The following is a 25252-nucleotide window of genomic DNA, read 5'->3' as shown; positions in this document are numbered from 1 at the left end:
CTTATGGGAATTAAACACCAATTAGCTATAGGTAATTAAGTTAAGTAAAGTTATATATATATATTTAATTATATCTTATAATAGGTATACTCATAGTCATAAATATAGTATATTAATATGCGTATCAAAAGACCCGCAGTAATTTATTATAATATTAAATAATAATACATACCTAATAATAAATGATAATTAAAATGTATAAAAACGATTATAATTCATATAGGTATTTGGTATATGAAAAATCAGAATAATCAAAATGCAATTATTATATTGACTATGTGTTTATGTTTTTATTAGAATTTCTTTTGAATTTTGTCCTATATCTTAAATATTTAGGTGTATTAAAATAAAAATATCTGACACATTAATCACGTATTGAAATAATTATCAAGTATATATAGGTATATCATTTTACTAATTTTCCAAATATTGAATTTCAGCCAACTTTATAGGTACCTATATTATTATGTATATTATTATTTTAACATGACTACACATTTTTTAACACATTTGGTGATATTTGCAATTTATAAAACTTTATCAAACTTTATATAACTACACTTTATAAAAATTTATTAGTTGTACGTGTATACATCGATAACAGTTTATGTTTACACATTTTTAATCTCTTTTCTATGTTTATAACACTCTAAGTACCTACCTATATAATATAACACTATAAAAGTGAATAATTTAAATTACTAATTTTAGGATTTTTGTATTAAATAAGAATGCTTATACTTATTCAACAATATTTTATAATGTGCTTTTAGACTGATAATTTGATCATTAGGTACCTATTTCGTATGTAGAATATATATCTTTTTCTATCGCGATAAGCACGAAAGCTTATAATTTACTTCCTTATATAAATTAACAAAATCAAAACGTAAAATCTATGTATATCTTTTTATTTTCTAGTAAAAAATGTTTTTCTGTTGTTGAAATATTATTATTCATAAATCATAATAACATTATGTAATAGGTACTTCAAATCTAAACAAATTAGAATAATACTTCCAACAAAGTGCCCGTAGAATTATTATTTACTTTTATAAACATATGCTGGTATCTTGTATAGTTGTTTCTTATGTATGGTACTATCACAATCGTCTATATTCTATAGCAGTGGTTTTAAAATTGGGTGCTGCGGTCTTTCCGAAAGTTCAACAATTCGTACAAGAATAAAATTATAAAAATATAATTAATAAAAATTTGTTAGCCCGTCAACCACATATTTCTAATTAAATGTACGTATATAATTATAATTCAAAGCAATTTTGATCATCTAATTATTCAGTGCAAAAAAAAAGGTCAGTGTGCCGTGAAAATGTTTTGAGGAGCACAGTGTGCCGCGTTCAATAAAAATTGGAAAACCATTGCTCTATAGCATATATAGACTTTAGCTTCAGGGACTGATTCTTCACACCGAATGAGATTAATCCAGCCCGTTCACTAATAGTATATTTAAAAAATAGGATTGGTATAAGTCTACTTTACCGGACGGCGGATACCCTTTTTTATTTCAATCCCCCCCCCCCCTAAAAAAAAAAAAATACGTGTACTATAGGGTTCTAGTACCTATACTGAATTCAAAAATGTTTGAAAAGATTTGCGGAAACTTAGGCCCTCTTCAAAAATGACAGCAAATTATATAGTTTTCGATATTGCAGTGCTTATTATACTGCTCAAATCAAGTTGACTTTTTCTATTTTCTACTCCCACAGGGTGTCAAGTAAAGTAGACTTGTTCCGAAGTTTGTCGTTACCTCGAGACCACCCAATGTGGTTTTACATAACAAATCGAGGGATGTTTTCGATTAATTTTGTCCGAGCAAGTGGCCTATATATTATTATATTTGCTGTTTTGGCTTTTCACAAAATACTATTTTCACTTTCTGTCGCTCGTCGTTACTGTGTCCGCAATTCAACGTAGGTAGATTGTTTAAATAATTTTTTGAAAAAAAATTCAAATTTACTGCGCGTGAGAGTAATACATTTTTAAGAATTTATATTTTAAAATACATAGCTATTTGCAGAAGAAGTGACCCACGCCGGGTAAACTTTAGAATTCCCGGTGGCCCCATCCACCCCTGATTTAAATCGTCAATATATAGGTCCTAATATACTCAGCATTTATAACTTAATATGTTTAGCACATATGTCCATATCGATATTGTCGATTTTAAAAAGTTATTAAATTTGCTTTTTTTTGTCCGTGACACTACACCTACTGCATATTACAATAATTCGAAAAAAGCGAACATTTTTTATTTTATTTTTTTATATGTTTGTTCTTTTTTGCCAGGGCCTTTATTATAACTTTTTAGCTACCCAATAATAATTGGATTCAAATCAAAGCACGTATTCGTATATGTATATATAATGAACATTTTTTTTTTTTTTGCCACCGGCGATTGTTGGGGTCGATCGGTTTTTTATTGTACACATATTTTGTGCCTTATTAAATCGAGTTTCCCCTCCAGCCGTGTGCGTTAAAACGATCGTCCGGGTTCCGGGAGCGTGCAGCGCCGTAATAATAATAATAATAATAATAATAATAATACACACACACATAATAAAATAATATACCATATAGAGGGCACTGTCATGGCGTCGGGGGCGCGGTTCTCCGCCAGTCGTGGTTCCGCCTATTTTCGCTCGTCATATATGCGGTTCTCTTGTGTTTTATTATATACATATTATATATTTGTATAGGTATACGGAGTGCTGCATAACGCTACTGTTTACTCATTAACGACTCTATATATACATCCATTATACGCGTGTATGTATACGTACCTATATATTGTTATGTAGGTATCGCTGCTTCCGACTTAAGGATATGCACAGAACACACAAGACGTAAACGATTTTCTTGCTCTTCGCTGCAGAACTCGACTACGCTATATTATGTGGATATAATACATTTGAACGAAGGTGGCGGGAAAATCGCGATTATATTAATCATAGAGGATTAAATCATATCACATTATGCATCGTTTACTGTATATTATGTAAAGGTACGTTTACTATTTTCATATTTTATATTTATTTCGTATACAATCACGTAGATATATGATACATCACATTTTACAAAAAAAAAAAAATAATAGTAATAATTATACAGAAGTTAAGTAATTTTTACAAAGTATAATTACAGCGCATTGTATATTATAATATATTGTATTTAATGGGGTTGTGCAAAAGATATTTCCGCATAATATAAACAGCTTATATCTATGTATATATTCGGGCCTATTAAAATTTAAAACAATATGTATAGGTACTCAATATAAGAAATACTCGTTGCAAGTTAATGCGAGCCTTTATAATATTTTATACTTATAACGTCAAATTAATATAATATATACAATATCATATTAAGTGGGAGAGGTAAACATAAATAAACTGTAGCATACATTTCGACACACTTCTATGATATACCAATATACTATGTATATAATATATATGTAGGTACCTATATTATTTTGATAGTTTAATTTTAGATGATTACCTATTATATATATACCTACTAAATAAAAATAAAATAAAAAGAAACGACATATTCCTTTGAATTTTTATGATGATAATTTAAATCGATCAACGGCCATAATATAATAGTATAAGCTTATATAACTGTAAATTTATAAACCTATATTATAACCTACTCTGAAATAAGTATACATATTGCATTATAGGTATATACTATACATATATAGGTATATATTATATAATAGGTCATCATTGACATGAATTCCTTAGCTTTTAACATGATTTGTATTTCGTTTGATAATTAATAATTATTACACAACAGTTAATACATTGGAAATATTTTAATATTATACTTTTACTGAGTATAGATACCTATAATAGGTATATTTATACATATACATTATACATATATTGAGACTATAGAATAATATATATAGTTGAAAAAATGTTCTACACACATTTCAATTCAACCATCTCAGTGATTGTAAACTTACACAAGAATTGTTTAATAACACTTCAGGTAGGTAGGTTAGGTATTATTAGGTTTATCCAACAGTCTATTTTCTTTATACACCTAATATTAGAACCTACTTACAAATATCTTAACTATATATAATAATATACAAGTATTGAAGTATACAACTAAAAATGGTATTTATAGTGCTTTAAAAATTGAGGTTTATACACAAGTATAGGTTACATACATATATTACATATACTTATAACTTATTAATAAATAAATACCTAGATAAATTATCTTATGTAGTACCTATAAAAAATCAAAGTGAAACTATCACGGGCCAATCAAATTAATACATATATATTCTCATAAACATATAAGGCCATAAGGGGATGAATATGTTTCACAAATTGATACCTAAACTTTTTTCCATTAAATAATATAGCCTTATCTGAATGAGGCTATATTATATCCTGCTGAGTAGTACAGAAAATTGAAGAACCTATGTATGGCCTATATGTCATCTATACCAAAAGAGTTGATTTATTGCGATTTACAATAATTTACGAAAGTTTCATAATACTTTATGCATCGATAAGTATTATAACGTGACTTATTGGAGGTAGGACGTTCAGATTTACGAGAAATAAAAAATAAATTACTAATAGACACATAGCACAAACAAAATTTAATTGACTTAGAGAGTCCAAGATAAAATTAAATAAAAAACGTGTGCACTATACACATGATTATACGTAACGGGCTTAAAAAGAGGTAGGTATACCTACCTACGCGTATAATATATGAATTTTTTCCTAATATCTCACTATATAATTGCGTTTGTTAAAACATGTTATGCTTGGAATTGTCTATATACTTAAATATAATCATAGTTTTTCTATGTGTGCGTGTGTGTATAATATATATTCACATAAAACATTTTTATTGAAACAAAACAATATGAAATTTTTTTTTTGAAAGTCTACACTAAGTAATGCTCGCCTATTAATAATATAGGTAATGATAACGGGCTGCAGCTCACCACGCACGTCCTTGAATTGATAAATAGGACATGTTTTGCTGTTGATGGTGGTGCTGACCAACGTTTTGTCTTGGGTATGGCATCGCGGTGTTGGTCAGCAACTGGTGTTGCGGTGGTTGGTGCTGTTGCTGGTGGTGCCCGACGTTGGGCGACCCGTGATGGTGATGGTGCCCATGGTGATGGGGGTGAACGGGGACTGGTACGTGGCCACCGTGGTGCATAGCGGGGCTGTGGCCGTTGCAATTGTTACCGCCGGGCGCAGACTGTTGGCCGGACACGTCTGACGTGCCTGAACACGGTTTGCCGTCTTTCACTAAAACGGGCACGGCCACTCGTCGTGGCGAACTCTGGGCCTGTGAATAAAAGTTAACTCAATAAGACTTAACGCGCGTTACTATATTACAATCGGTTTTTTAACGATTTTTTCTAAGGTAGGTATGCCTATATATGAATAAACACACATGAGCAATAGACAATAGTACCTATACTTGAATTTTTTGAAATTAGTAAATAATATGTATTTTTTGTAAATACTTTTTTCTATTCAAACAAACTGTTTGATCTTGTGCTCTTATAGTATTTAGTATAATTTGTGCTTGCATATTTTTAACTTGACATTATTATAGGTTTGATTAAAGTCAAGATTAAATCGATAAAATATAATATTTAGATACTACTATCCATACAAAATATTTATAGGTATTCAATGAAGAATTTAATAATAAACTGCATAATATCTTTTAAAATATCTTACCTGGTTTTGGGCATTCTGTTCGGCCATAGCTTTTTCTTTCGCCTGACGTTTACACTTGTATCTATGGTTCTGGAACCATATTTTTACCTGTAAAATACCACCATATATTTATTTAAGAGCATATAAAAAGCGTAATATCCTATTCTTAAATGCATAATATATTATTATAGAAGACTGCAGACAGTCATGTATAGATTCCGAAAGACTTAAACATGAACTACCTACTACTAAAAACAATAAAAACTCCTTCACATAAATGTATAATGTATTATAATATAAACCAGTTGTAAAAAAACAATTTTAAAATTACCTAGGCACAACTGTATACAATATTGTGCAAAATTGTACATACATAAAATATAGGGTAATTTATGAGCGGCATATGTCTCTTGTATGCAGCTAAATGCATACGCTGCACGCGACCGTGTAGGTACCTGCATTATTATAGCCTGACGTTAATTATTGTTTCAGCTATTAAGCTGTGTTGGATATACATAATTGTTATTACCACAGTATTTACAATATTACATTGTCAAAGGCGAGGCGGAAAGTATATAAATAGAAACGAATCCAACTGAGCATTTATATAAGTTGCTGTTGAAAGTCAAAAGATGACCAACATTAATATTGACAGTGAATGGGAACGAAGTGGAAATAAAGTTGAAGAGGTGTTTTTAAAAGTGCTCGCGAACCGAGTGCACTCTACGCGGCTTTTGGATAACGGTTTAAAGACTAACTCTTTTGACCGAACGAACGGGATCCGCCGCCGCCGCCGCGCATACTTGAGGCCGCCGCCGCCACGAGTATCTGCGAATAATTCCTACATAAATTCACTTCACTTTTCAAAAGTACTCGGCTTCTACTTGGCTACTTGTCCGTATATTATATAAACGATACGAGCGCACGCCATTCACGCAGATTTTTACGTCTGTACCGCCGCCTCCGCCGCCGACAGTTATTTAAATGGTTCGTGTTTTTTTTTTCTTCACGTGTGCATTATACGAGTACTGAGTAGGACAGTAGGCACACAAATGGCATAATATCATATTAGTTACGTATAAATGTATAATGCATAATATAGTTTGTAGTGTGTATTATTATTACATTACCCGCCGCGTTCGGTGTTCATTGAAACAATGACGATACCTACCGATACTAATTATTATCACTATATATATTATATATATATATATATACACGCCAACGAGGTTTTTAAATATGATGCACAAGAGTACACCAATTATGCGCATTATATTAGTATACTTCTGTTGTCCCACTGTTTTAATAGGTACCTAGGTATGTTTTCAACGCGCGAATTACCGCCGTACTAGAGATATTATAGTAGGTAGTATAATATAATATGATTATACAATAACGTTGAAATTGAGCGTACATTATATAATATTCACCAAAAGACTAACGGTAATGTTATTATATTCATATTATATTATATAAAGTATAATAGCTATATAATTTCAAGTGTATAATTATATTTATATAAACCACTCGATGCTATGGATTTTATGTTTTGAAACACACAAAAACGGCGCAATATTATAGTGCATATAGTGTACGAAAGAGCGTGGTATGTATAATGTATCAATTACGTTACTATAAGGATATCGAAAAATTCAATCGTCAGTTTGGTACCTACGCTGGAAATATTTTAATATTATATACTTTATTGACAAATCTAATATTGTTAATATCATTTATATCAGGACAACAAATTACCATTGTGTATATAATGTACGAATACCTATACAATATATGTAACCCAATACCATTACCAACACGTAAACTCTTAATTTAATTTTTTATAAATGATAAGAACTCAAATCATGTTACGTTTTTTCATTATTTTAAATATTTTACATGAATACTTTATGACCTTGGTATTAAACAAACATAAGAGAACTTATAAACAACTTTCATCTACAAGAAATATGAATAATACCTAACCTATACCATCAATATAGTATAATATAAGCTCCTACTATCGGTGTATCAAAGGATGACTAGAAAAACATGGACACGATAATTTAACTGCATTAGGTACGACGACTTTCAAAAATTATAAACGATTGAGTGGAAAATCATAAAAGTGAATATAAGTAAATAAGAAGTTGTATGTGTTTACGAAAGATCAACCATCGAGAAAACGCTCTTGTCATCATCTCTGACCGTCAGAGCAATATGCAATAATAATTTACATTATTATTAATTATGGCCTTATATTAACGCCAGTAACGGTTAGTATAATTAGTATATAGAACCAAAATGGTATTGAGCAATAGACAATAAGAAATACTCATCAGTTGTGGGCAGTTACAATAAAATAAACATACAAGCGCATGTATATGGTATATTATATTATATTTTCAATTCCTGCAATTTTCTCATAATTAAATGCATTTTACAAATTATAACACTAATCAAAATATATATAGGTATGGATCTTAAAAAACACCGCTACTGACCCCATAGAGGCATAGGGCTACAGGCATAACCAGAAGTAATGGGTCTGCAGGGGGCTAAATCCCTCAAAAAACTGCAACCCCAAATCTAAGGGGAATCCAATAAGGAGAGGTGTAAGACATTGACATCCCATCATTGATCCTATATAATTCATACAGGACAAGGCCTGCAGTTTTATAATATTTTAAAATATGACACAATATATGATAATATAATATACCTCCTATAGGTGCGTAATTTACTGCCTATACGTAATAGTTTATGTATAGCCTATATACGTAATATATAATATATTGTAACTACACGAATAATGAAATTACAAGACTACCTATAACAGGTTATATGTTATTACACCGTTGTCGGGTTGTATAATATAAGTTGACGTAAGCATATATTATAATATATATTATACAATATCATATTATGATCTGGTATTCTAGTATCTATAGCAGTGGCGGTTTTGGGGGTGAGGCAAGTGAGGCGCCGCCTAACCTAAAATTTTAAGTAAAAAATACTATTAAAGTTTTTTTTGGCCCACCGATAGCATATACATATTTTGATATTAATTTTTAACGTTTTTATGATTTTATTTGAGAAAAAAATCTTCTTTGCCAAGTTTAACAATATAAATTATTATTTATTATATTGTAAATGGTTAATCATTATATTATTTAATGTTTATTACCAAAAATAGTGATAAACCGATAAGAAATGTATGAAATAATTATTACGTAAACAAACGCTAGTGTTTCAACCGGCGGCAATATTCCGATGACGTCAGTAAGCACCGTTTAACTCCGCCTCAGAGTATGTACTATTGTGTACATGAATTACACACACAAGCGTATGTACGCGAATGCACGCGACTATTAAATAAATAGAGTTGCGCATGCGCAATGATCATTGTGAGGCTCGACTAATATCGCCTTATGTACTAAAAATAGACTCGGTATACAGGAATATATAGTCAGCCCGCATTTCAACGTAAAAACACATTATCAGTAATGATGTTATTGTTACAATCGAGACTCGGGACAGTTTTCCGTTGTAATATCTATTGATAATAATTTTATATTTATCATTAGTGATTTCTGTCTTGACGTCTTGTACGAATGGTCGCTTGTGTCTTACACTTTTTCGGTGATTCCGGTTCGTCTTAACGTCTACGTTAAAATATATGTGCGAGTGCTGCAGTTTTTTGTAATTAACGTATTAAATTAATTACTGTTGGAGTTATGACGTATCCAGTGACAGACGTGGTAGTTATGTTGTTGGAGACGCCGTTTTGACGATGGAATTCTGATAGTAAAAATGATTTAGTAAAAGTGGGTAAGCCTATTCCGATTTTGTCAGCTTTGGCTCCTGACAAGAAACTAAGTAAGGTATTCTGTAGGTCATTTAATCCAAATTTTTATCAACAACACTTGGTTATGCGGGAGTCATTATATACAAAAATTGTTTTGTTGGCCATGTTTGTTGTTGGGTAAAGTGAAGTCTGTGTGGATTTTTTTTATGTTTTTAAATTAGATTTATTGTGAATTCTAATTTTGTATGAGGGGGGGGGGGGGGGGGGTGATACATAGGTTGCCTCACCAAAAAAATACTACCAGAACCGCCACTGATCTATAGTATACCTATATATCCTATATGTTCATGCAGTAGTCACTGTTTATTGGATCGCGGTTATAAATTGGGCTCATTTTACGCACTTTTTAATGGGGTCAATGTGTATTCTTAATTGCGTATTTCCACATGTTTTAGTCCATTTTCCCGATTTGGTCGCATAATATATACTATATAGAATATATATTTTGATGACTAATATTATTTCCTGGATACATCACATCGATAAGTATTAAAGTTATATGAACAATGTTTTACGTATTATTTTAAGACTTAAGTCATTATTTAACAACTTGAAAAATATTAATATATTTTCTATTTTTATCGCTATCAATTTTCATGCTTTTTTCCATAATGAATAACAATAATGCATGTATGAAATATAAAATATATAAAAATATTTTTATTCTTGGACTTTTCGCCTTATCCGGTTAATGAACTCAAATACTTGAAATACTCTGGTTCCAAAGTGAGTCCAATAAGCGACGAATAGATATTAGGTACTGTGCCTACCTAAATGTTCACAGAAAACAAAATACACGTAGGTGTAGGACGTCCTAGTGTTTACTGAACGAAAAAAAGACATCATCCCAAAAGAAAATAGGAAATCGGCCGAACCATAAATGTATAACAATAATACATAATTTATTTTATGATGCGTACGCATAACGTTTGTGCCACGTCCCGGTATATAATAATATAATGATAATAATAATAATAATAATATTGTATAATATAAACACAACAAAATATATTATTATTATATCGTCGTATACGGACGCAGCTCTCGACCGACATTTCACGTTCGGAGAGTGGGAGGGGGGTTCGACGAGCGTATTATATAAGCCCCGCGTGCGCCGAAAACACGATTGGAAGGGGGGGGGCGCACAAAAACCTAAACAGTAGTCGCTGCGATTATATAAAATATAATACATACATATTATTATATATGTATGTATGGCTCGCGGGGTCTTTGCCGCAACATCTGGCGCCCCGGCTGCCCCGTATACCGCGCGTATACCGTGTATATACCAGGCACAATCTGTCGGCCATTGTTCTGTGCCGCCACCGCGCACCGGGTATATACCGATCATCATCTCGAGTGGTGCCCGCGCATATATACTCTCGCCACTTCAGACGTACGTTTTTCGGAGGGCTCGCGATGAATACGCTTTTGTGCCCCCCCTGTGCAACTACACACTGCGGCAGCGGCGGCGGCGGCACCACCTCGCTCACCATTCTATCGTGTGCGTGCGTGTGCTTACGCGTGTATATGTATATAATATTATATAATAATACATTTTAGCGACCACCGCCGATATAATATGTACACGATTAAGCTGCGTAGTAAAAAATAAAAAAAATAAAAAAAAAAAAAATACATAAAAGCCCGGTGTCGCGGCGATGGGTGGCGGCGGCGGCGGGTGAGTGATGACGGTGATGGTATACTGCAGCATGCGAGCAGAACGGGGGCGGCGACGGGTGGCGCACGGAGAAAACCGGCCCGGCGCGGCGCGACTAGAGAGACGATGATAATAAATAATAATACGCGCCGAAGCGGTCCCCATGCATCATCGTGATTGTTTAATATGTACGCGCGCGACGAGAGATCGCTACGGTGGCGGCGGAGTGGTGGCGGGACCGACGCACGCGTAACCCCGGAAAATGTTTAAGCCTCATTAACCGCACGCTGCAGCCCGAACGTTTAAGCCGGGTTTCAATAGGGCGTAGTTCATCGCTTGAGTCGCGATAATCTCACCACGTGACGCCAAACGAAATCTTATATCATCGCAAACGTTATACCTATGCGTACGTTACATTGTACAGTTATTGTAGTGCCAAAACTGCACGTCATATCGACGCAGAGCAATCTAATTTTTGTTTTATATTTTGAATAAAAAAATTATAGCGTACTGTGAATTTTATATATATATTATAATATGTGCTAAATGTGCCACTTATATAATATACGTATGTAGGTACCGGTCATACAACGTGTTTTGGCACTATTATAGTTCGTATTTTATTCGCTGCGGTATCAGCGGGGCGCGAGCGGCAAATACTAAATTAAACAAACAATTTTCTTAAATAATTGCCTAAAATGTATCCGTCCCATTTGGCCATTTATTGTATAACGTGAATGCGAAACAACGCGCAAACATAATATACAATTAGACGTGCCTATAAAATATGTACCTTTAATAATAAATAAATAGCGAGTATATCATGTATATTATATTTATCGGTATATCGTACCTATATGACTATATATTATGAGGACGCCAACAGTCCATTTTGTATACCACGTGGTGGGTGTGTTATTACCGCCCTTAATAATGTTCTAATGCCGATTCAAGGAAATCACACTACTTCAACTCATCATGTTATTATAAGACATCAAGTAACCAATCGAAATTTTAAACGATACGAGTCGCGATTAAATATCTTATTATTTAATAACTGTACATATTTTTATTATATTATTATGTCCTGCGAGCGGCCAAAAAAAAAAAATAATAGCATCGATTTTATGTACAAATGTTCTAATCGCACTCATTGACCTTTTTATCCACATGCATCAAATATTGTAGTTGTTAAAATATTAAAATGATCTATTATATGTATATTTACAATCCAGAACCTTGCACACAAAAGGTTTGGACCTCTAATCCACTATACCTACAGTAGTTTCCTCTTTTCAAATTACATTATCCCAAAAAAAATTTGAATATGGTATTATACTTCTTCTATACTAAAGTTATAATAACACAATAATAAATTACAACGAAACAGGATCAATTCATTAAACAGAGACGATTATTATAAATAATCTAAAAACTAGTTATATATAATGTTATCGTCTATAGTATATTTGTGTAAGGTAGTTTCGCTCACCTCGTGCAGAACAGGATAATGATGTACTACATATCATATACATCTGAGAACGACAAATCTAAACGATTCCAAGTTGATCAGAGACCTCAACTGTGTTCGATATATTAAATGGCTTAGAAGATGTTTTAAATATATTATACGACGTGCCAATTTTTTTATTGAGCGTTTAGATTTTAGAACCCATATAATTTTTAGGATTTGACTGCACTTACTTTGGGCACACGTCTTCGAAATTTGTACAGTTATTATATTTTCTCTTAGAGTAACTATACTGATGAAATCAAAAAAAATATCTGTTCATTGTTCTATTTAGGTATATATGCGGTATGTTATGATTCATAGTAATATAGAGATCCTGGAATACTGTATGAAACTTTTGGAGTTTCTATAACACCCAAAATTGTTTCCATGTGATTGTGAATACTATAACAGTAAATTATAAGAGTACCTATATGACTACATAGAACTTGAAGACATTTCAAATATTCTAGCCAACACATTTAATACACGTGTACCTACATAGTTAAGTAGTATAAAATGCAAATATTACAATATGCCTATTATGTATGGTTTTTTATACCATAAACTATAAAGTATAAAATGTTTATAAGTAAAATTATTATTGTGTTGACTATTATTTATTGATCGAACCTAAACATGACCTAAGCGTCTCAAAGCATAAGACCCTTTGTTAGTTTGTTATTGCGTCAATCGTAAAAAATAAATATATTGATTGACGATATAATACAAAGTAATCTTAATGTATTAATATACGTGGAAATACCTATGATGCCGAGGTGAAAAACTTAAAAATGAATAGGTATATTATCCTATTGAGCCATTACGGTATGTCATTTGATTATATTTTCAGGAGATCGTTTATTGGACCATTAGTCATTACTCGTTACAGATTCTTTTGTGGAATACGTAATACGTTAAAGAAATTTCAGTTTAAATAACAAATTTCAATTTAATTTATTGAATTGTAGAGCTAATAACGTTATTGTTACATCACGTTATCACAATACAATATAATTATCAAATCATCAAAGATTATTTGAAAATGAAAAAAATATATGTATCAAGTCTAAAATATACTAATAATTAATACATTTTAAATATTTTTGATACCATATACCTAGCTAAAAGTATACAATGGAAATTAAGTACATTTTATGGGAAACAATGTGATGGAGTACTGTACAATTTTCCCATAGATAATTTTTAAATATAATGTTTAGACTAAAGTTATGATTAATAATTATTTTTTAATCATTAGACTAATTTAATCATTTGTTTATTTTGATGATTTATTTTTAATTAATCACTTATTCTTATATGTAGGTACTTAAATAATGAATCTGAATAATTGTTTTTGTCATTTAGACTATATAAATATACTGATTATTTACCTGTGTGGGAGTTAAATGAATTAGACTAGCCAAATGTTCTCGTTCCGGCGCTGATAAATATTTTTGTTGTTTGAACCTCCGTTCTAATTCATAAACCTGTAAAAGTAATACAATAACTATAATACAGGTTATATTTTCGTCTCTTTCGAGGTAAATCATATAGGGATAAGACATCGATTTTGGAAAGGAAATAAATACAGACACAAGCCAAAGCCCGAAGGGGAAGAATATTTGGACAATGTATAAATGGATGGGATGGATGTGTTCGTGTCAAAACGATGCTTTCGTGGATTTGACGTGACGCCTGATTGTGTTTACATTTATACAAGAAATGTGGATTTCGAGACAGTTTAAGTGCGCTGTAAACATCTATGAACTTGAATAGTAAATATAGTTTTGGGTTTCAGAATAGGTTCACGTGCGTAAATAAAGATCATATATATAATATAATATGCGTGCACTGATATAAGAACGCAAACTAAAAAAATAAAAATAAAATACACTTTATACAGGATAAAATGTTAGATAAATGTTTTATTTTGTAAGATACGACTTCACATTCAAATTAAAATAGAGCGTGAATTAAAAAATAATATTGTCAGGTTGTCATTTGTACTTATAGGCTATTAAGTTATAAACCTATATTATACAGCTGTAAACTCATTGACACATAATTATTAATCCAACATTCATTATATGTCTCTTACATAATATGTATATAAAAGTAAAAATAAACTTAAATATTATATTGTTTCTGAGTCAAAAGTCTTATAATTCCGCTACATTCTGAGTAAAATTTGAATCCGTAAAAATAAAAAAAAACATAAAGAATTGAAACGTATTCAAAATTACACGATTATACCTATACAGAATAATATCATATTATATATATATATATATATAGTTTTACGTACTTGAGCCTGAGTGAACAGCACTCTCCGCTTTCGTCTCTGGGTAAGTGGAAACTGTAGAGGTGGTTTGATATCGCATTCCATGTTTGTCATACCATTCATCGGGGTGTTTGACGAGCCCATCAATCTGGATACTGCAATAACACACGATCGTTATTAAATTTGAATTTTTGGCATGGTAAAATAAAGGTCAACGACTTTCCAGCCTAAAAACACCGCTCATTGGGAATTCATTACGTCTATATACCTCTATACTATAAATACGTAAGGGTCTGGCGAATAATCCCTGAATAACCCCTTTAAACCACCTTGTAAGATGCTCGTTTATTGACTCATGAATATTTCATAATATAATATACTATAATATATATATTATTATATATGTATATTTGAACAAGTTTATACCTTTTGATCTACGTGAAACTTTACTCACTTTTTGTATATTTTCTACATAGATTACTGACATTTATCATATTGATGTAAAGTAAATTTGTTAATTATCTGCGTACATTTATTGATCGTATCGATACGTATAATCTTCTCATTAGAAATATACCACTTATGTGATAATTTTAATATATACCTTTACGTCTATCATTATCACAATGCATGTATGAATTTCAGGTTATTTAGAGCTTTATTCAATAGATTAAGTACTTACATTATATTTAAGATAATTATTAAAGATTCAAAAATAATAATTTGAAGAAATAGAATAATATTTTTCTATTATCATTACTTTAATTGTTGGAATTTATAATACATAAATATAAGCATTTTGACATTTAGTCTTATGAGTTATGACATAATATTAATCCTTCCCTATATCTATGCCACTACATACCTATATACCTACGATTTGTTATGAGTTATGATATAAAAACTAATTCGTATCTATTGATATGGAACGATGTTTATAATGCACATAATCATCTAGAACCTTAGATAATAATTGTATAAAACGATTCATGAATAAGCCACTAAGCCAGTCTATATAAACTGCTCGCACTGACCTACGTTGTATAATGTGTTTCGCGTAGGTGTAGGTTTATCAATATTATCAGGGAGCGGAGCACAATATTGTATATTAGTTACTCATAAATAATATTTAATAAAACTACATAATATACCTAGTAAGATATATATTATAATTATATTATTATTATTATTATTTTATTCACAAATTCGGTATAATAATAATTATGTACAATACATTTACTCTGCAACTGCACGTCTGCATTACGGCGAAGCGTATACGAAATAGTGTTGATCAAGTACTGTAGGTTCCAATTATTATTTTGATGACAGGACGTACGTTCGTATATAATATAGCCGGCAATATATATTAATGTACCCTCCCAGCCACCACACGCACTGACATACACACACACACACACACACACACAAGCACATTGTTCATGCCAGTCACAAAGCAAACACTATATATATTATAGCCGCGCCTTGTCAACTACAAATGGAGCGTGCGATATGGGTTCCGAGCTTTTTGTGTGCGCATTATCCAGAGACGATTTTTGACAGGTTTTTGCCTTACGGTGGAGGGAGGGGGTTAAGGAATCGATAAACACCCTGTACATATAATAATAATATATTCGAAGACACGTGTCGGTACGGGAACAGAGATGCGTGAGTGCGCTGCAGTGTGTATATAATATAATGTACCTATGTAATTGCGTGTTGTATCTATTATAATATGTGATCTTGCATACATAAATGTTTGCCAGTGTTGTATTCGTTTATTTCATATCAATTTACAACAAATACAACAGCCAGTAAGTATAATATAATATTCAATATATTAATCGTGTACACGGGAAACGAGTTATGCCTACCTATGAAATAAACAATGAATATAATATTATGTATAATCGATATAAACTTAGAAATACATTTCGGCGAGTATATCTATATATTGTATTATTGTTATAATAGATAATATAAAGATGGCTATATCTGAGGCTACGGCCGTATCCAAAGTTATTGTTATGGATTAATGGTCATAATATTATAAGCTAACGTGGTGCCAAGGTGAATGTTTAACAAATACCATAATATGAGATATTTTTTCACTTTCGTAATAATCGTATAAGGCGGTACCTATAAGCGCTACTAATGCCCGACCATCTTTTTTTTGCGGGCCACATGAGTAAAATTGCTTTTTCGTTGGAGCAAATATTAAATAATGATATTTGTATAAATGCCTCACAGATTATTTATTAATAATAGTAAAATCGTATAATTTCAAAATATTTACAATATATTTACGAGATAATACCTATGGGTTTTTAATTTCGATTTTAATAATCAATTCTAAAAGCCACAAAGATATTTAAATAATATACCTATATTTTCAATATTGCTAGTTATTATTATTATTAATTAATATACATTTATTATACCTTTATTTTATATTATCTATTGATTATTATTATTTTAATTTATTGTAATATAACATGACATTCATTTTACATTTTACTTCCATCACTTATTATATGTTTTGGTTTCAAATTGAACAATTGGATGTAATATTCTAATTTTGAGAACTAAGAAGACAATAAAAATTTATAAAATGAATATTGTATTAATCTTTCCTATTTGAGTATTTTAGAAACAGAATCTTAATGTCTTCAAAGTATTATCATTTATCACGTATTCACGTAGGCTACTAATTATATACAATTACTATTAATAGGTACGAGTTTAACACAATGTTCAAGTCTCATGCAATATTATTCAATATAATTATCGTTTTAGTAGGTACCTAAGTATTGGTTACTTATTATAAAATTATTTTTAAGTTTTATAGTGCATTTAAGTCAGCAGACAATAATACATCTGTATATATACTCGAGTATACTTAAGAAAGTGTTTAAATTTGTTGTTATTCCAAGAAACTTGTAAGATTATCGTTTTAATATTCTCAATGCTTAAAATATGTTTTAATGTTTACTATTGGGATTCATACTTAGGAAACTTTGAAGAACAGTTTAAAAGTTGAAAAGTTAATACTTACTTCCTTTAGCTATCAATTTTATTCTTTAGACTGCTAGCTAGACCATTTAAAAATTATCAAATTGAAAAATACATATACTTAACAAAATTATTCAATCGTTTCACAGCCAATTTTCTCAAAAATTGCAAAAGGGATAGTATGACCATAAAAATGAACATAGTTATACCTGCGCTACCGTATATTCAAGTACACCTCGATTTTACATTAATAATCAAATATGTAGTACCTATTTATTTGGTTAAACATTTTACAACAGAAGAGATAACCAACTAACAATAGATAAAATGAAAAATGACGATTTTGTGAAAATGGACCGGCTACCATTTGCAACGAGTTGATTCATTTATATAGGATCCTATACTGTACCTAGTCTATAAGTCATAAAGTTAATTATATGAAATCTAATAAATTATAATATTCGTTTAATGATGTCAAGACATCCCTTGCATTTGTTTATAACAAAAAAAAATATTTAATTTACATAAATATACATTTAAAATCTAATTAGTTCAATATTTTTTTTTTTAATAAAAGTAACTATTGTGCGCTTCTATTAAAAAATTACAGTATTTGTTAGAACACATAGATATGAAATGCGTTACCGTTACGTTGTTATGTAATATAAATATTACCTATATTCACAAGATTTCTCACGTTCTTTTCTGACTGATTTCAGTATTAAGGCAAACATTAAAACCTAAAGAAAAATGTACAACTATCCCACGAGTTCCGTTCAACGATTTAAACATATAAAAAAACAATATGGTCGGGTTTGACAGACCTTGACGAGCACAATTTATTTTAATGGCCGCCCCTTCGTACATTGCCCACATCAATAATTCCGCATTTCCTTTTCCATCGGTTCGGCAACATGGCAACATATAATAATAATATTATGTACGGTATGATGGTATCTATATACGTATAGCATATATGTTATATCATATGATGTATGCATATATCACAAAAGACACTCGTTAAAAACCGTGGTTTAGTATTGAAAACTTATTTAGTTTTTACAATGCGCGTGAAACCACATTATACGACATAATATAAGACGCGCGATCGAATAAAGGATATCCGGACGGGTATTGCATTTTTCGTCCGCGATTGACTCATCCGGCACCTTTCGAGTGGGCGTTTCACGTGCGTATATTGCCACCGATTTTTGAATGAACAAAAATTATTATCTGGTCGACAAATCGGGAAATGCGGCTATTATATTATTATTATTATTATTATTATATTGTGTACACGAAATAACGCGTTGAAAGGTTCTTTTTAAAACGCATTATAGTAGATATATACCTGCTGCAGTGATCTTAACATTCTACTACATCACTGTAGCATCGTGGGTGTCCCCCGTCCAGAGGAGTGAGAGCAAAAAAAAAAAAAAAAAACCCCGGTAGAAAAGATAATATTTTGATAGCTTGATTGCTATCGAACGAGGGAGAGGGTTCGTTTATATACGATTGAAATAAACCAATAACAAGCGCATTGTCGGGCGCGCGCGTCCGGGAAGCGTATATTTTTACCTGTTTGTCAAAACCAAAACTACGTCAATGTTTTCCTAAGTTTCCGAAGCCACGGAGTATAAAAAAATTTAATGAGTCTTCCCCCCCTCCCCTCCCCCCTTTATGCAGTCGTCATCACTCGTTTCCGAATGGAATTCGTTTCGGTCGCCGTATTTGTATTTGCCAAACATCGGTAGCCGGTCGGTATTATACAGGTCCAGCAGGCCTTGGAAATATTTCTTAGGCAAACACTGCACAAGCTATATACAGGGTGACAAATATTATTTTAATGCTGAACGGAATGAACGAGACGCACAATAGTCCGTGTATAACGTGTTTAGGCATGGTTCATTCATAATACATATATATATATATATATGACGGACATCGTTGGAAAACACACATAAAAAAATGTGCTTGGTAACGTCCAACAGACGTGGCTGGCTTACCTACCTCTATATATATTATTATGACTATACCGATCGATTTTATTGTTACTCGTATGATATGGAGGTCATAGTATTATTTTAGACGTTCGATTTATAGCCTTGTTAGAATATTCTCTCATGTCTAAACGCACAAAACACACAGTTAAAACACGATTTTATTGTTTAGATAGACATTTTTTATTTTTACAAAGAGATTTCATTATGGTTTGAGATAACAATACAACAAGATTTAAAATATTTATTTTTTGTACACTTAAGTGTTTATTGAATAACGTTAATGCGTTAAAAATAATGTACTTTTGGTTGATTTTAAAAACGTTAATTAAATATTAGAACGAATTACATAATAAACATTTAAAATCATTTTTAAACCTAGTAATATATTTTATAAAAAATTTTGATTGATAAAATCTGTAAATATTAGCTATAGTAAATGTCTAGTGTCTACATTATATTAATGTTAAATAGTATATTCTACAGGAGCCCACTCAATGCACAGTCTGTGGAGTTACTCTAACAATAAAACATATAACAGAGTGCTATCAATACACCGACTAACTCAGAAAATTCAATATTCCACCCAACATGAGCGAAGCATTAGGACCAGGCATCGAAAACATATAAAATATATTAGCTTTCCTAAGGAAGACCGACCTATATAATACAATTTAAACCTTTTGTTAATGATAATTATAGTATTAATGTTAGTAGAAATTACATATTATTAACAACATATTATTAATTGTAGAATTTTAGGCCCAGAACTTATCATGTATTTAACAAAAACCTTTGCTGTTGATGTTTTTTTAAGTTCAATAAAAAAAAAAAAAGTATATTCTACAACGGAATAAAGGAGTACCTACTTAATAGAACTAATAGCTATACTAATAATATACGTATATATATATTTCAGTATTAAGTATAAGTATAATTTATAATATTTTAGTACAATTATTTTTGGTCATAAAATAATACTACGACTTAGGGTTATTTACTATAGCAGATAGCAATGCTATATAAATATATTTTTATAGAAATGTAGTTGAAAGTAATTTATCTGAAGTATGATATAATGATTTTCATTTTTAGTTGGTAATAACATTTTAATTTTAATTTCAAATAGTTAAAAATATATGTTTAGTTGATTTCATATAGATTTACACAAAAACAAGATACCTACCTACTTAATTAATTATGTACATAATATATTAATATAGTTGAAAGTAATTTATCTGAAGTATGATATAATGATTTCATTTTTAGTTGGTAATAACATTTTAATTTTAATTTCAAATAGTTAAAAATATATGTTTAGTTGATTTCATATAGATTTACACAAAAACAAGATACCTACCTACTTAATTAATTATGTACATAATATACTAATATTATGAATTTATTACCCTTGTAACATTATTATACTACATTTAAACCATGCTATGCACGATATAACAGTTTTTAACAAAAGTTAATGAATAAGAATTAATTAACTTTAATAGTGTTATCTATAGTTTCTTAAGTTTTAAGTAAATCTTAGCCCTCGGGTAGATCTCAATGTCCTACATGCATATTTTTCCAATTTTTATAAAACCCTATCGTTAACAATTTCGTAAAAATTGGGTATTATTAAAAAAATATATATTATGTATCGATGGATATTAAATATTAATAAAATAAACATTAAACACATACAACAGATATTATATTAGGCAGATGATTTACCCTATCCTATTTTAATCATCAGCTCATAGGTTAACGAGTTTATAGAATGTAAATACAAGGGCCGCCCATAAAAAGCTTTAGGCAGTCGATCAAGACGACTGAGGCGTATGTGGCCATGTGGGGATGTTCTTATAGTAGGTTCATAATAAAAAGAGGGATAATGACATTATAACGACTGTTGTAATAACCGGTTAGATAGTGTACATCCCGCGGCAAATGTTTTGCGGAAAAGGGGGATCTCATATAAACGGATCCCGGTCTAATCCAATATGACACCCTGAATGCACACCCCCAGGGTATTTTACGGTCGCTTGGGCATGTTTGTGTGAAAAAAACATAAACATCCTTCGATTAACGATAATAAATCTTTATATAGGTCTAATTTGGTATAAAAATATGTAGATGCATTTTTAGTTTTATTTATATTATATTTTTCAAATTTATTTAAGTGTCTATATAGATGAATAATAGTATACATCAAAGTTAAATATAAAACAAAATTAAGGGAGAAAACATCTTTTTTTTTAATTTTTCAACGCGACTAATATTACCATTAATGTATTTTTATTTTTTTTATTAATAAAATATACTTATCATATAGGTACATACCTATTATTTTAAACTTGAAATAATTTTTCATTGAAATTACATATTATGTACCTATAGGTACAATATAATAAATACCTACATAATGATTAACCAGTATAATAGTTAACTAATTAGTAATAATTATAATTTATAGGTCTTATACAACAGTATACCTTATATTGACCATGTTGTAGGTGAAACGTGATTCTTCAATACTTAGGTATAAGCAAATATGTAATATAAAATTATTGTAAATAAAATTACAAATTCGCTACGATGTCATGTTTAAGAACAAAATCTAATTTTTACTATCCATGAATATCGCAGTAAATGGGCACAATTTTTGATTTTTGAACATTTTATTTGCATGTCTGTGCACATATTCAATATTAATACATTTAAATATTCAATATGGTGCAAAGGAATAACATGTTATAATTTAAAACCAATATTTTCAACCAAAACTCATATAATTGCTTAGCCCTAAAGTAATAAGTTATTTAATATATCTAACTATTTAAATAAATAAAATACTTAACGTAATAAAATAAATAATATATTATTTGCATATTTTGTCTATTTTTGGATATTGTTTAGGATATTTAAGGAAATATTTATGCATTTCTAAGTGCTATAGAATCTTAACCCTATAGTAATAACAAATTAGCTATACATAATAAACTTAATTTTAAATCCACGAATGTATTGTTATCTTTTATCTATTTATTCAATATTGTATAATTCAATGAATTGACTAAAATTATTATAAAAATTATGTAGCAAGACCTATACATCCTAAAAAAATGTAAATCTATTGAACTTTAAACCCCACAACAATCATTAGCTTATAGGGGTTTAGTAACTTTTTATGAAAATATTATGTTCAATACATATATATCATATATGTTTGGTTACAATAAAATTATTATTATTATAAACAAGAAATAGGTAGTTGGTAAATTTATCATTTTATTATTATTTCATAAAACTATAGATATGTAATTGAACTTTAAAAATTTAGTTGTTAGGTCTTAGAATTTAATTACCATTAAACAATAAAACAATACACCTTAATCACAAAACAAAAAAATTATATAATTACTTAATATTTAAAATAGCTTTATGTAAAACCATTAATAATTATATGTATAATTTTAGTACCTATTAAACTCTTAAACAATTTTAAATGCTGATAATGTTATGTTTTGAAGAATTTTAACACATTTATATGCAGGGATTATGTATAGATATACTATCTTATTATAAACAATTAACATTATATTATCATCGATTTTTGTTTTCAATTAATATCGATAACATTAAAAGTATTTAATTCGTCACTAATACATCATAGGTACGTATATTATAGTTGTCTACAGTCTGTTAGTTTGTCTATATATAGTATATTAGTATCTATAGTGTTAACAACTTATCAATATATTATATAGGTGCGCAAAAATCTGCTGGTATGTAATTGAGAAGTACATTTTAAATTTGACTGTGAAATATTTATTTAATTTTCATGGACTTTTAGAAATAATATTTAATGTCACTGTAATGTAAAAGAAAATATTCAAACTTATAATAGCAGCCTCTGCAGCATCGGTCAATCGTCTTTTATTGCTAATATAATTTATAAATACGTGTTTATATTATTATTGTATAATTTTAACCTACTTGCAAACCGTGGGTCGTTGGCTGGTGCCCCGTACCACGTGGCCGAATTCCCGTACGACGTGACCATGTCCGGCTGACAATATTGAGGTGGCGGCGGCGGCGGCGCCGGGAATTGCGGGTGCACGTGCCAGCTGGCCGCGGCCGGGACCGCTCCAGGGACGTTATTATTGTTGTTGTTGTTGTTGTTACCTCCACCGCCGGACATGGCTCCTGGGCTTCCGGAGGCACTGCCACCGGTGCTACCGGCCGTGCTGGACCTGTGGTACGGAGAAGGCGAGCCGCACAGCTCGAGCTTACGGTACTCCTCGATTGGGCTGAGTATGTCGGTAACGGAGAACGGTGTCGTGTGCGCGGCGTGATGGTTGTGATGGTGGTGGTGGTGCGGTTTGGGGCTCAGCGACATCGCTAGGTCAGCGCTGTTGAGCTCCGGCAGCAGGTCGCCCGAGCTCTCGGAGAACACGGCTGATGCCGCCGACGAAGCGGCCGTCACCGAGAGAGCCACTTTCGCGGTTTGTCCGAAAAATTTATACCCGGAAAAACGGTGCGGCCGCGATCGCGCCGAATTTTACTCGCCGTTTTTTATTTTTCGACGCCGGCGGAATGCGGAATCGGCTACTGCACTATCACGTCATTGCGGTGAACGGGATTTTTCCGAATTTTTTTTAACGTGATCCGCGTGTGTGGTGGCGCGGCCGAGAAAAAAAGTAAAAACAATAATAATAATAGCACAAAATAAATAAACTCTGAGGCTCTCGTGTGTGGAGCACCACCCGAAACTAGTGTCACTCGAAACTGGACTACTCGACGTCGACGAGAGGACTCGAGGGCCGCACTCGAGTGGTGGAGCCCCTCGGCCCCGCGCAACCCAACCGGCCGTGGGACGGAACCGTGTGGAGGCGTGGCCGACGGCGACCAATAGCTGCGGTACCTGTGCCGACACAATGCGAAAGGTTACGATGAAAAAAATGAAAGAGAGAAAAAAGAAAGAAAAAGAAAAAAGTTTTACACTGCAGCGCGCGTATACGTATACGAAGGGTAAAAATCGTAGATAACAATCGGTAGCGATTCGGAAGGGGTGGGTGGGGGTCGCAGATAAAAACTGTTACCGGGTGCAATAAAAATAGCGATATTTCCGGTTGTGTGTAAACCTTTATATGTATGTATGTATATATATATATATATATATATAGTATATACCTATA

General features: G+C 31.2%; 1 protein-coding gene across 1 annotated transcript; it reads right to left on the bottom strand.

The window, feature by feature from the left end:
* Positions 1-3027: 3027 nt before the first annotated feature.
* On the bottom strand, positions 3028-24891 carry LOC132939304 (thyroid transcription factor 1-like). Its single transcript, XM_061006394.1, has 5 exons — positions 24051-24891; positions 15073-15203; positions 14159-14254; positions 5751-5837; positions 3028-5349 (listed from the first exon to the last, which is right to left on the bottom strand). The coding sequence occupies exons 1-5, from the start codon at positions 24451-24453 to the stop codon at positions 4993-4995; spliced, it is 1074 nt and encodes a 357-aa protein (XP_060862377.1). The 5' UTR covers positions 24454-24891; the 3' UTR covers positions 3028-4992.
* Between the last annotated feature and the right edge of the window lie 361 nt (positions 24892-25252).

Source organism: Metopolophium dirhodum, chromosome 2, assembly GCF_019925205.1.
Source record: "Metopolophium dirhodum isolate CAU chromosome 2, ASM1992520v1, whole genome shotgun sequence".
NCBI lineage: Eukaryota > Metazoa > Arthropoda > Insecta > Hemiptera > Aphididae > Metopolophium > Metopolophium dirhodum.
This window is presented reverse-complemented; position numbering and strand designations above follow the sequence as displayed.

Excerpts from the sequence above, each read along its gene's own strand:
- LOC132939304 (XM_061006394.1), bottom strand. The coding sequence starts at position 24,453 with ATGTCGCTGAGCCCCAAACCGCACCACCACCACCATCACAACCATCAC. Across the intron at positions 14,255-15,072 it reads TGCTGTTCACTCAGGCTCAA|GTTTATGAATTAGAACGGAG; the intron begins GTACGTAAAACT and ends TTACTTTTACAG. Across the intron at positions 5,838-14,158 it reads TTCATTTAACTCCCACACAG|GTAAAAATATGGTTCCAGAA; the intron begins GTAAATAATCAG and ends GGTATTTTACAG.